Below are 14,023 nucleotides of genomic sequence, written 5' to 3' on the forward strand. Positions count from 1 at the left end.
TGGATTGGAGCAAAAGTTGTCGAAGAAACACAATATCCGAGGTCAGTCATCATTGAGACTAGTGAAGGCAAACGGTATCGCAGAAACACCCACCATCTGCACAGGACAAAGGCCAATATTCAATCACCAACCATTGATTGGCCTTCAGAAAAACTCAACATTCACCAACAAATAACGACAAAACAAACTAATGATGATGCAACCACTAAACCAATTACAGAAGGAACCGAAAAACTTAATCATCCGACTACTGATAAGCAAAACAACCAAGACCAGAAACAACAAGCTTCTCATCCAGTAACCACAACCACACGCAGTGGAAGAGTTATTAAACCTTTAAAACGCTTAAATTTATAAATATGTAAATATGAATTTATTATTATTATATATGTACATATTTTTCTTGAATAGAGATATACATATTTATGATTATTAATAGTTATTAACCTTATGGACATCCCCAACATAAAATTAAAATTCAATATTTTATTTATTTATTTTTTTTTTTTGAGCAATTTAAGAAAAAACATTTAATTCCTTAATTGAACTCACGAACAAATTTGTACTTTTAATTGAAATTCCATATTTAATCTTAAATCTCAATTTTTTAAAGACTTGAAATTTTATTTTTTTTAAAAAAGGGGAGATGTCACAAATACACATGCATAAAATATACTAAAGTATCTATATGTAATAAAGCCAGTCACTACTAAGAACCCAAACTGTGCAGTTGTATTATTAACGTTGCCAAAGACTCTACCGTCACAATCAGGTTGTTGACGATGGGCTTTAGACGTTCACTTATTACGGCAGAGAAGATTTTATAGGCGATGTTAAGTAGACGCAGAGAAGATTTTATAGGCGATGTTAAGTAGACTGATTCCTCTAGTCTACCTTTTTTCAGGATCAGGATCGGGCAAACAATACTGAGGTTCCATTCATCGGGCATGCTTTCTTCCGGCCATATCTTACAGATAAGTTGGTGCATGCTCTTAATCAACTTATCTTCAGCTGCTTTAAAGAGCTCGGCATTCAAGCCATCCACTCCAGCGGCTTTATTAGACTACAGCTTATATATGGCAATCTTTACTTCTAGAAGTTGACTGCGGTTCCACTATGATGTTTCCACTGTCGTCTTTGCAGCCTTCAGTTCTAGGTTTATGTACCTGTGAATTTCGTTTCACCTGTTCATAAAACTTTCGAACATCATTCCTGCTTTTAAACCTCTCAACATCTTCGACCGCACGCTTCCCATGCCCTTTCTTTTTCCTTCTGAGAAGTCGGTGTTCGTCTCGCCTCTTCTGCTCATACAGCTCATGATCAGCTTTCGTCCTTTAATGCAGCGCCGTTTTGCGTGCCTGTTGTTTGGCTGCATTTGCCTGCCGACATTCCTCATCAAACCAGGGGTTCCTTGTTGGTGGCTGCTTGAAACCCAGCACATCAGAGGCGGCTTCTCAGATTGCGTCTTGGCAATGTTGCCACTGGTTTTCGATACATTGTTTTGGCGGCAGAGAACTTCGAGAGAGGTTACTTGTAACTCGGTCGGAAAAGGATTTGGCGATCTCTTGCGATTGTAGCCGTTCGACGTTGTACCTTCTCCCAGCACCTCCCTATTTTACCTTGGGTCTGGAAACCCGAAATGCTACCTTGGCTACAACGAGGTAGTGGTCGGAGTCGATATTAGCTCCTCGGAAAGTTCGGACATCCATGATGCTGGAAGCGTGTCTGGCGTCGATCGCAATATGGTCAATCTGGTTGACGGTAGATTGATCTGGAGAACTCCAAGTTCCCTTGTGGATGGTGTGGAAAACGCGTACTGGCTCTGAATCCGTTGACGGAAGTGTTGTCGTGCAGGCTGTCGTTCCCGATTATTCCACCAACAATGTTTTCAATTAATACCTTGGCATTAAAATCGCCCAGGACAGTTTTAATATCGTAGCTAGGACACTGCTCATATATATTGTGTAAGAGCTCGAAGAACATATCTTTGGTGTTGTCATCTTTCTCTTCTGTGGCCGCGTGCGCGCATATAAGGCTAATGTTACCGAATTTAGCCTTAATGCGTATGGTCATGAGGCGCTCGTTGATGCACCTATAGCTCAAGACTTATTGCCTAAGTCTGACTCCAATGTTAAAGCCGCACCCAAATAAGCGCTGTTGGTTTTCGCGGTAGCAGTGACCATAGTAAATATCGCAGTTTTGTATCCTATTTTTGCCCGGTGCATTCCATCGTATTTTCTGGATGGTGGTGGAGTTTGCTTTATAGCACGTGTTCTGTTAAGGGGCCTAACATTCCAGTTGCATATCCGAAGTTCATTGTCCTTAATTCGTTTGCGTAGGTTGTCAACAGTAAATTCGTCCGTATCCGAGGGTTGTTGGTGCTTCGCAAACATTTAACCAACAGCTGAACAAAAATATCTGAGCCACATAACAAAAGAGCTATAAAACTATGCTTGGGGAAAGTAAGATGGCAACTAACTGGTTCAACAAATACTAAATTTTTTGTCTTGTTTCGATACTTTAACAAACAGTTTTTACATAAAAAGTATTATTTTTATAGTTCACGCTATTCCTATTGGGTAGGTGTCACTTTTGGAGCTGTAATCTGTTAATATTTGATAAGTAAAAGTTACGGTATTGCTAAAAATTCAACGATAGAACTGTTCTTTTTTACTCACAGTTCAGTTCTCTTGAAGCATCTCCTTAACCCACAACACAAGGTTATACTGGTGAACAAATTTAAGAATTTCGGACAAATTATTGGTGTTCAAAATTAGAACGATGTTCATCACTCAAGGACAGCACAAAATGTTGCTGGTGTAGATCAGTGTGTTGACAAAAACACAGGGGTGGAATCGGGTAAGGTGATTTGTGATAGGTGACAGTCACAATCAACAAATTCGGTCTGTGTAAGGTGATAGTCACCGGTGACAATCACGATTTGGTGACTTTTTCTGGTGACAGCTCTTTAGTTGTCACTTTCATTGGAAATTGATTTTTATTTTTAGTTGCTGAAATTTTAAGACAATATAAATGTGTTTGTGCTCTTGATTTTACCTTCTGAAAATGCTGAAAATGAAAACATTTATCATAATGGAAATGTCCGGCTCTTGAGGATTAACCTCCGCAATAAAATAAACATTCTTGATATTTCAAGTCCAAAGTAAGTACGCATATGTGCTATATATTTGTTCACATATAACTACCTATTTATTATAACTTGTTTTTTTTTTTAATTTATAATTAATATTCTGAATTCAATAGATTCTTAAAAGACTTTCGATTGAATAAGTAAACATTTTTACATATCCTACCGCTTCTGGATTTGTCAGCTGGAATGCGGTCAATACACACTCCCCCTATTCTTCGATTAGCCGTGACTTTAAATTTTCTTGGAGGTGGTGGCTACCAAAGGCAAGTTGGCGCTGACTGGTCAGCTCCAATGGGCCAAACTACTGTTTGTTAGGTTATTTCTTTGACCTTAAACAAATGGAGAGGAAATTGTGCCCACTTGCAATCATATTTAATCAATCGGCTTCAGAAACAACAAAAATGTTCTTCTACGAAAAATATCAAATTCCTGAAGGTAGGATTTTGTTTCTTAGTAAAATTAAACTAATCGTATTACTTGTTTTTTATTTTATTATTTATTTCCTAGTAATCGACTGCATTGATGGGAGTCATATTATGATTCTCCGATCTTCGGAAAATGAACATTTGTATTTCAATAGAAAATATATATATATATAATATATAGTATCCGGATAGCTTCCGATCGGTTTTTGAATACAACCACTGAAATTGTAACAAACGTCAGTGAATTTCTTTTAAAGTGATACCAAATTCTAAACAAAATTTGGTGATCACCTTACACAGACGCAAAAATTAGTTTGATCACTTTTTATGATCACAAAGGTGACAATCAAAAATACCTAAGCCGATTCCACCCCAGGTTTGTCGATATCTAGCATTAGACATTCCATAAGCTACATTACATCGCATGGTTTTTAAAGTTCCAATTAACACAAGAGTAAATACAATTCGTCAATATGATCCGGAATTTTAATTAATAATTCATCTTTGATGATCAAGGCCAAAACCTTAACCATAGAATTCGTTAAGTTACCAAGGGCATACATACATCTGCAAATGAACGCATTGGTCTTGGACATTTTTCTGAAAAGGATATGTTGCTGAAATCATAGTCGTGGTGTCTATTTAAACACGCCTTTTAATGTTAATGAAAGCAATCTCTATAAAAAAAATAGTATCAGTTTATTTGTTTTACAGCATACTCGTTCCATAATTTTAGATATTATTATATATTAAACTTAGCATCTGAGCCTTATAGGCTTTTCACACCTAGCCCAAAACCGGGTTTTCGCGAAATGATCGGTTTTCGCCGAAAATATACATACATCGAAAACTCAAGTTTTCTCATACATTTTTGTTAACCACAAGTTTTTGAAAATTACAACTTTTATATAAAACCTCTCGGACACTGGTAGCTTTCGAAACATTCAGCGCTCAAATTAATGTAAACAAAACAGCTGATGGCTGCTCTCAAAACAAATATTTTATTTTGAAATAAATTTGGTCGTGGTAAGCAACATTATTTATACAATTTACTTACAAAATAAGAATTATTGCTTTTTTTGCAGAACATGGAAGAGAAAAAAAGGAATCTTTGTGGGAGCTGTGTGGAAACAAAAAAAACGTCGAGAATAAAAGCCCGGTGACTATTTGCGGCACTGGCGGTTCTTTTATGATCATCTAGAGTTTTAAACGCTCTTTGTTAAGCAAGGAACCGGGATTCACTATGGCTACTGGCGTGACGACCCAAAGGATGAGGAAGACTTGCTCATAGTTCGTTATGACGTTTCTAAGGGATGCGGTTTCCAACTCGTCTCCGTTCAATCACAAGGGTACGAGAGATATAAAGGCGATAAGTTCATTTGTGGAGGAGATTAAGTATGAAAGAAAATCTCTGGTGGAGGCTATGTCGCTGCGGGCTAGGAAAATTTGCGCCAAAACATTCCACTGTGTGGGAATCGTTGTTAAAGTAAATAAAACCAAAACAGTAGGCTATAACCCCTTGATGGGAAGCGATACCAACATCAAGGAGATCCTCAGTGCTTTGGACAAGTCAGACGAGTCCTCAAAGGAAGAAGCCAAAGAGATAGTCATGGAGAAATTTCAATCCATCATAATAGCTTTACTGATCGCTTTGGATAAGTGTGATTTTGGTACGAATCTGGAACTAGGAATTGACATTTACTCCTCCTCCTATAAGTTGCTCGGACGGCCACAATATATGGTGATTTTGAAGGGGCATTTGGCCAGCAAAAGCAATAGTCATAAGCTCAGTATTTTGGATAGAATTTGTTGTGAAAGAAGAGTCTATGATATATTTTCTAGACAATTAGCTTCTCCTTAGTGATTTGTTTAGACCAGTTGAAGTAAAGCCAAGCGAGCTTGTAGTTCCTGTTGGTTCATGTCGTGAGCTCATTCCTCCCGTCCCTAGAACTTCAGTTGAAAGTGTTCTTCGAGACGAGCTAGTGTTACACCTTGTCTTCACTGATATGCTGCTCTATCACAGCACAGGAAAGGATGATCAACTCAAGGGTGTCGACGGCAAAGAAAAATCCTTAGGAGAATGTTTGCACTTCAAGAATTTTCAAAAAATTTTATCTTGAGAGAATACATACTTACATGGATAAATGTGAAGACGAACAGAACAAATTAGTTCAGACATTGAATCTATAAACAAACAGAACAAATAGTTCCTGCAGAGAAGAAAGATGGCGTTGCAGCTGGCGTGGCGGGAATTTCAAATCAATTTTTATTCGAAGAAGAAAAAGAAGACGAAAGGGGACACTTTTTTCCACTTAAATTGAATTAATTGTAATTATTTTTTCGTTTTAAAAACAAAAAACATTTGAGCTATTAATAAATAACCAATCCCGAACTATTTTACTCAGTGGGAAGATTCTGTCGTACTTCACGACACATACCGTATAGAACATCTTCACTGTATGAAAGGAAGTACTTGGGTATTTTCATTTTATAAGCATCCGTTCTTCGTTCTTTTGAAACTCGTATAGATCTTTACTTTCCTGAAAACCAACTTGATAAGTACGTACATAAGGCTAAAGTTTGTATCTGAGTATATCGAAATTTCTGCGGCTCATTCTGAAATGTTTTTTTCATCAATACAAAATTTGACAGCCGGCATTAAACAAATTTAAATGTCAAATAAAAACGTGTAAGTGGTCGGTGTGAACGATTTTCGAAAACTTTTTGTCGAAAACCGGTTCGGTTTTGGGTTTGGTGTGAAAAGGCTATAAGAAAACTTCGAATTACATGTAACGGTAAGTACCGCATAAAGTTTTACTTATCCTTAATTAACTATTCCGCTGAACTCATCCATCCATCACAACCATATTTTATCAATCTACTACAATTTCTTAATCGAACCGCATTCCCGAACGCATCATTGTGTACTTTTTGTGAACTGTCAAACGTTCGATTTTTTTCCACCCTAAAAAGTTGCTTTTGCTTGACCAAGTGCAAATAATCCTCGAAATTTTAAGTTAAATTCCAATTTCAAAGCAAATTCACGAGCGGCAATTGAAATTCATCCCATTTCCAAATCAATTCGATTAAAACAAAAACCAAAAGTGTATTTTTACCCATTAAAAACTCGAAATTAAAAACCTCCCTCTCGATCAAAAAAAAAACCAACCCAGAGTAAACTCACCCAAGAGAAGAAAAAACGTCGAATACATCAAAAATCATCCCAATCATCGGCTTTTCGCTTTTTTCCCCGTGAGTTGTGTTGTTAAGCGAGAGTAAGTTTTTCAAATTCGAAAATAAATCAAAAAACTAAATTAAACAAATCGTGAATTCGGTTGGAATCGATTGAATTTGTTGTGTTTAACGCGATCGGTGCAAGCAAATGAAGTGTTCTGTGTGCATTTTGCCAGTGAATTGAAATTGAATCCCTAGTGTGTCCCACCCACTTTTGCATATTTTTCTTCCTTGTACTAGGGCTTTTCCAGTTTTCCACTTCTGACAGCTGCTTTGCCAGTACTTTTGCTGCTGCTGCTACTCGTTGTCTCCTGGTGAGTGTACTTCATCATCAACTATTCTATTCAGTTCAGTGGCGATGTGTTTTCTTGACTTGTCTTGAGAGCATACACCCTTTTTCCTTTTAAGTAAGGGTTTTAGCGAGAGAGGAGAGTAGTCATAGGAGGGAAAGGCGGGGTGTTTGTTAAATTTGATTTTTAAACAAATTGTTCAAGTTGATAGATTCACTTGATGGTTCTTCTAAGTCAGTAGCAAGGTGTTCTACATCCTCCGCAGTAGACTGATAACAGAAAACCTGCTTCTTGTCGGCAAACAAACAAGGCGACATCATAATTTCTTAGAATTCTGGCAATGAGGAGCCATTTCCGACGATATGCTTTTTCTGAATTCCAGTTAGATATTTTTGTTATCAGTTGTGGATTCTATATAAAGGTGCACGACGTCATCTCTAACAGAAAAACTTAACAGCTGCTCATATTGAAATGTGTGTTTCTTTTTAAGTATGCAATTTTTTGAGAGCTAGAGCTAAATAGTGCATTTTATTTATGTTAGCTTAGTTTTGATTTCATAAATATATTCCTGTTATAAATTTATTAGTTAACTATATTCTGGTGTTAAAATAAATATATTTTACCAAAACTAAGAAATGTCGCTTGAAAGTTGTAATGTCTCTTTTATTACCCTTTTTATGGTTGTTTTAAGGGATTTTGCTTTAAAGTCAGCTGTAGTCTTCATTACTAAATCAAAAGAAAAAAACGTAGCATATTTTCTTATTTTCGGTGTCAGTATACATCAATGGTTTGACAACCGGTCTTGGTCCTGGTATCTTACTAAATCTATTACTAGTTATCTCTTATGAAAGCTGATGTCATCCAGTTCCATTTTCCGAGGTAATCTAGTTTACATGCTCACAGGAGTCAGATGGTCTTAATTTTTGTCACGACAGCAACTTCGATTGCGATTCTTAATTAATTTGCTCTTGAATCGCCAGAAATTCGCTATAAGAATTTTCTCTTGAACTCAAGGCACAGAGCCATATGTGAGTACTGACTTCGTCATGATCCTGGTCAACAGCGGCTCAGAATTTTGAAATAGGGGTCTTGTCTGGGCGAAGAGAGTTTCGCGAGAGTTTCGTTTTTGGCGCTCATCCTCGGTTTTTATCAAAATTAAAATAAGAAGTTTAATTGATTTAATTTAAACGTACCCGTTGAGCTAAAAATGAGTCTCGTCGCTAAACACATTTTTTTTTTGTAAAAATGTGAATCTTCGGCCAACATTCCAAGAGCCCATTCACCAAAAATGTTACTTTGCAGTAGGTTAGGTTAGGTTAGGTTAAAGTGGCTGCGGATTTAAAATCCGCAAAATCATTTTTAACGAGTTCATCGGCTCTACAATTTTCCGTGATGTCTCTGTGGCCCGGCACCCAACATAGGTGAATGTTAAATTGTTGCACCATCTCCATAAGAGACGATTGACAATCGAGGGCCGTTTGGGATTTGGTTGGGAAACCGTCAAGGGATTTAATAGCAGCCTGACTATTAGAGAAGATGAGGATATCAGAAGTTGATATCACATTTTCTCTTAGCCATTAGAGAACCTCTTTGATCGCTAAAATTTCCGCTTGGAAGACGCTAAAATTATAAGGGAGGCGGAATAAGATGCTAAGTACACACCACTACCAACTCCCTTATGTGTCTTGGATCCTTTTGTCTAACTCTGCTGAGGGTGTGGTTCTCAATGCCCCACTTAAGCAAAGACATGCGGTGCGTTGGACTCTGCTGAGTTTGTCGTAGTATGTGACTTTCTCCAGTGCAGTCCACCATACTGCAACGCCGTACATAAGTATTGGTATTTGCTTCCTATGGCTGTCTTGGAAAGGAAAAGAGCTACTTTAGCTTTTTTCCAATTTGATTTTTTGTCCAATATCAGACCAAGATATTTGGCTTCATTGGTAAAAATTAGTTCGGCGTATTCGGTGGCAGTCGGAAGATCCTTTAAACGTAGAAGCGTAACAATTTTTTCACATCTTCATTCGCTCCCCACACTGCATAGAATAAGATTGATTCTGCTGCTGCCTTAAAAACAATGTACTTAGTGCTGTGTGCGATGTTACTGTTTGAGAAACACCTACTCCAAGGTGCGCTGATGGCGGCATTTGCACTTGTAAGCTTTTCTCTTAAATGCGTTTCCATATTTAATTTTTTGGAAAAATCTCTCCAAGGTATTTGAACTCTTTGACAATCTCTATATTTTCACCATTGTAGTTCCATTTTTCATTAAGGCAGTTTCAACCTCCTCCGTTCTTGAAAATCATGATCTTGGACTTTTCCATGTTTACTATTAGGTTCCATATTTTGCAGTACTCAAAAATCCGGTTAATCATAAGCTGTAGTAATTCTGGAGATGACGCGAGAACCACAATATCATTCGCAAACAAGAGTGCTTTAATTAATTCTCCCGCGTGTTCGATACAGCAAGTAAGAAATCGACTAAGCCTTCGATGAATAGAGCGAATAGGCTTGGACTCATCGTATAACCTTGTCTAACGCCTGATTCAGTTCTAAACCAATCCGACCTTTCAGTACCATTCCAAGCTGTTGCATTAGTATCCATATACAGGCTTTCGAGGACTCTTCTAAATCTTAACGAAATTCCCATACCAAAGAGCTTATAGAAAAGAGCTTGCCTATTCACCGTGTCAAATGCAGACTTCAAATCCATTAAAAACGCGTATAACTTCTTCCTTCTTCTTATAAATGAATCAGCAATGCTTTTCAGAACAAAGATATGATCGATTGTTGAGTAATCGGATCTAAAGCCTTCCTGAGATTCGTTCACCAGTTTATTTTCTTTAATCCATTTATTGAGCCGTGTTTGCAGAACAGCTGTAAATATTTTATAACACGAATTTAAAAAAGATATTCCTTGATAGTTAAACATCTCAAACCAGCTTCCTTTTTTGTGGATCGGAAAAATGATTGATTCCCTAAATTCTTGAGGAATCAGCATGAAGTGTTAAGATATATTTGGTATACTCTATTTTTTTGGTTCCACCTAAGTTTTGGTATGAGTCTCATAGGGCTTGAGTCTTCAGTTGTCATCGAAAGTCCACAAATCACAACTAATGGAAAGTCATCCGAAAAGGGCAACTTTGAACTCAATTATTCGGTCGTTCCAAGTACCACTAATAAGGCTGTAATCAATTATCGAACTACCTTTATTGCCGACAAAAGTAAATTCGCCTTCTTTATCCGCCCAGCTGGTTCCATTGATAATTTGAAGACCATAAGAGTTACAAACATCCAATAATTTTGCTCCCTTACCGTTGCAGAATGTATCTTTAGACTTCCGCTCTATCCCTCTAATTCGGTTTTTATTTCTCGCTTCATTACCAATTTTTGCATTCAAATCTCCCACCATGCATACAGCTACTATATTTTCTGCAGTTCGCACTCTACGTAAGCGTGTTGGTGGTTTAATGTCCAACAATGTAAATATAGTGTGAGCGTCAGATGTTTAAACTAGTGTTGCCAAAAAGATAATACCTAAAAATCACCCTTTATAATAAATAGGTGCGGTTCCAGCATCATATCCATTCCATTAACTTCTTCCTGAAGATCACATTCACCATTCTTCCGATTTTCAAAAAGGTAAGGGCCAAATACTCGAGAGCCTAAAAACCGCACTAAACAGTAACATCTAAGAAATAGAGAGCCTTTTCGACCTTGTCTCCGAGGTGGAAATGAGCTGTACTGAACATTTTTTTTATAAAAATCCAAAAGTGATAACAGCTCAAATATGGATGGATTCAAGTCTGAAAACCATAAAATAAATGCTGGTGTGCCCCAGGGCTCTGTTCTATCTCCAACACTCTTTCTCATTTTTATTAACGATCTCCTGTCTGCAACATCTAATCCAATACATTGTTTCGCTAACGATAGTACTCTTAGCTTTTCGTATTCGTTTTCAGACTCACATCCCTCTTCTTCGGATGTGGAACAGCACCTAAACAGCATTGTTCAATGGGGAACAAAAAACCGCGTGGAATTTAATGCTTCGAAAACGCAATGCTGTCTTGTATCGTTAAAGCGAGATATACCCCCATTGCCATTATCCATGGCTGGCACTTGCATCAATGAGACTGAACACCTCGATATTCTCGGTATGTGTGTCACCAACCACTTCTTGTGGAATGATCACATACGCGATGTCGCCAAAAATGCCGCAAGGTGTTTTGGGTTTCCTTAGGCGATGCAAGAAATATTTCACCTCTTCTGATCTGGCTGTTATCTACAAGACTTAAATACGTCCAAAGCTTGAGTATAACTCCCATCTGCAGCTTACTAAAGCCTCTTGGATGGTATTGAACGTAGAGCATTTAAATTGATAGATGATAATATCATCATAAGATCGTTTACTTCGCTTGAACATCGTCGTAAGGTCTCTTGTCTGACCCTTTTTTATCGTTATTTTAATGGTTTATGCTCTAGAGAAATAGCCAGTTGCATTCCTCCCCTTAAACAGTTCAACCGTAATACTCGCGCTTCTAAGAATGCTCATCAGTATACCCTCGTTCTTGTTCTTTAGCCGTACTACGCGAATGTGGAATGCCTTACCACACTCTGTCTTTCCTAGTCATTGCAATATTCAGGAATTCAAAACCAATGTGCACCCCCATTTAAACCCTCTCTCCTCTTCCTAGTGCTCACACTGTGCCTCTGCATAATAAGGGTAGTAATATCCCCTTGAGTGTGTGCTTATTATAAAAAAAATGAAGGCCTATTGAACTATTGAAATCCCGTTACATGTTGAGAGGTCTGGGCGCCAATATATACTTGGCTTGTTATATTGACCACCGTCATCCCGGTAGTTGTGCCAATTTATTTTAGATGATTCTCTAAGCTATAAATAGTTAGGATGTAGGTTGGGTTTTTTTTTTCAACCGCAGACCAATTATATCTCTCACACCAGTGTACTTAGTTCATGAACTTGAAGAAAGTAATTCGAAATTAAAGATACTTAATGATGCATGTATATGCACCTACCTTGTTGCTTTAGGACGACAAGGGGGATTTAACTCCAATCAGCATTTTAGAACCTAAATAAGTTTATATTTATGATTCAACATCATCATAATAATATAATAATTCTTTCATATTGAATTTTTCACATTCCTCAATTCCTATGCCTCAGAGATATTTTCAGTGATGTTAAAGTTACCTATATAAAACCATTAATTCATCTCGATGATTAATATCATGTACGTGTAAAATACGTGCGTTAACAGTTAGAAAAATAAACAAATTTTATGCAGTTTCTGAACATCCGAACCAAAGAAGTATAAAACCGCACTACATTTCATAATATTACAAACTCTGTTCTCTATATAAGTAGTTTTTGAGAACAAAACAAAATAAGTTAGAACTGCACTCACTTGTTTGCATTTTATTGTTTTTAAATTTTTAATTGTATTTCCAATTCCAAGTTGTTTTCTGTGGACTACTCTGTGACTAATAGTAGGCACCTCATATACCCATAACTATGCGTGAATTATAGTAACTCAATGAATATCAATTGCTCTTGGCTCGATCTCGGAATCATTCATGAAGTCGGTTACGACGATGATGATTGTGGCGGACAACGCAGAGCAGCGGCGTCTACAAAAATTATATGATGGAGGTGGCACAAGGGGTTCAATCGTGCGATATCAATTAGTATGCATATATTTTTAAATTCATATTCTAGAATTGTGAAAAAATGGGAGCGGGTTTCCATTCAACGATGATTTTTCTCTTTTTACAAAATTCAATAAAAAAAAAATGTATTAAAGTTTTGTACTAGGCTTTTGAGATTTGTTCGATTTTCATTGCTTGCACTCTTCGTGTAGTCCGTGTGTTTGTGTCATCAATTAATAGAAACTTCTTTCAGGAACTCTTATCAATTGGAAGTTGAATACAAAAACAAAATAAAACACAAAAAAACAAGTGCAATATAGTTTTTAACAAAAATATAATATAACAGACAGACGGAAAGTAAACCACCACATTTAACTAACAATGGGATGTACCACATCAGCTGAGGAACGTGCCGCAATTCAACGCTCCAAGCTCATTGAAAAGAATCTCAAAGAGGATGGAATTCAAGCGGCAAAGGATATTAAATTGCTGCTTCTCGGTGAGTACATAGTATACTTTTAGGTGTTTATTTTTTTTAAACATTTTTATTTTGTCTTATTTCTCACTTTGTTTTTTTTTGGTTTTATCAAAAAATAAATACTTTCTATATATAAAACTACCACTGGCGGTGATTTACAAAAGTTGTGTTCATATTAATACAAAATTTAACTCTATTTTTTTATGTTGAACATACTATACCGCCCCCTGTTGGGAAGTTTTGGTTATATGATTTTTTTTTCTCATTTATCCTACGAGTACTATGAGTAGTTATAGAAGAAGGAGGAAAATATTTGTACTTGTTGTCCTTTATTTTATTTTATATTATATTTTGACTTTCTCTTGGCTAGGATCCAAGAAACAATATTACAGTTTTTTTTGTATATATATTTTAACTGTCTTGAAAGGTGTCTAGTAGTATTCTCTTTGCAGCAGAGTTGATAGGGAAGATTATGAGGACGATAATATTAATAGTGCAACAGTTTGTGTTTGCATGTTGTGTGTTGATCCTTCAGACATGTTCTTTGTGATGATGACACTACATTTTTGATTTTTTTTATGAAGTGCTTGAAATTCTTTTTCAGATGGTTCCATTTCAAAAGTTAATTTTCAAAGGATTTAAAGAAGTTACAGGGAATTCATTTCTTTTTATTTCAGAGGTTTTATATTTATTTTCTTTATTTTGAAATCTTTACTGGATCTTAAATTGAAATGCATATTTAAAATTAGATAAAAGCCAAATAACGTTTACGTGTACCTTG

The 14,023-nt window shown here is 36.6% G+C and overlaps 1 protein-coding gene across 2 annotated transcripts in view; it reads left to right on the forward strand.

Annotated features, from left to right (window-relative positions):
• Positions 1-6,510: 6,510 nt before the first annotated feature.
• The window catches only part of LOC129952267 (G protein alpha o subunit), a 213,206-nt gene continuing 205,693 nt past the window's right edge, over positions 6,511-14,023 (forward strand). Inside the window, exons 1-2 of one of the 2 annotated variants that reach the window (XM_056064773.1) lie at positions 6,511-6,851; positions 13,018-13,263. In XM_056064773.1, the coding sequence (XP_055920748.1) occupies positions 13,146-13,263 (118 nt within the window). In that variant the 5' untranslated portion in view covers positions 6,511-6,851; positions 13,018-13,145. Of the gene's footprint in view, positions 6,852-6,880; positions 7,125-13,017; positions 13,264-14,023 lie in introns of those variants that run through there. The other variant, XM_056064778.1, reaches the window with a different exon arrangement.

This window comes from Eupeodes corollae, chromosome 3 (assembly GCF_945859685.1).
Source record: "Eupeodes corollae chromosome 3, idEupCoro1.1, whole genome shotgun sequence".
NCBI classification, from domain to species: Eukaryota; Metazoa; Arthropoda; class Insecta; order Diptera; family Syrphidae; genus Eupeodes; species Eupeodes corollae.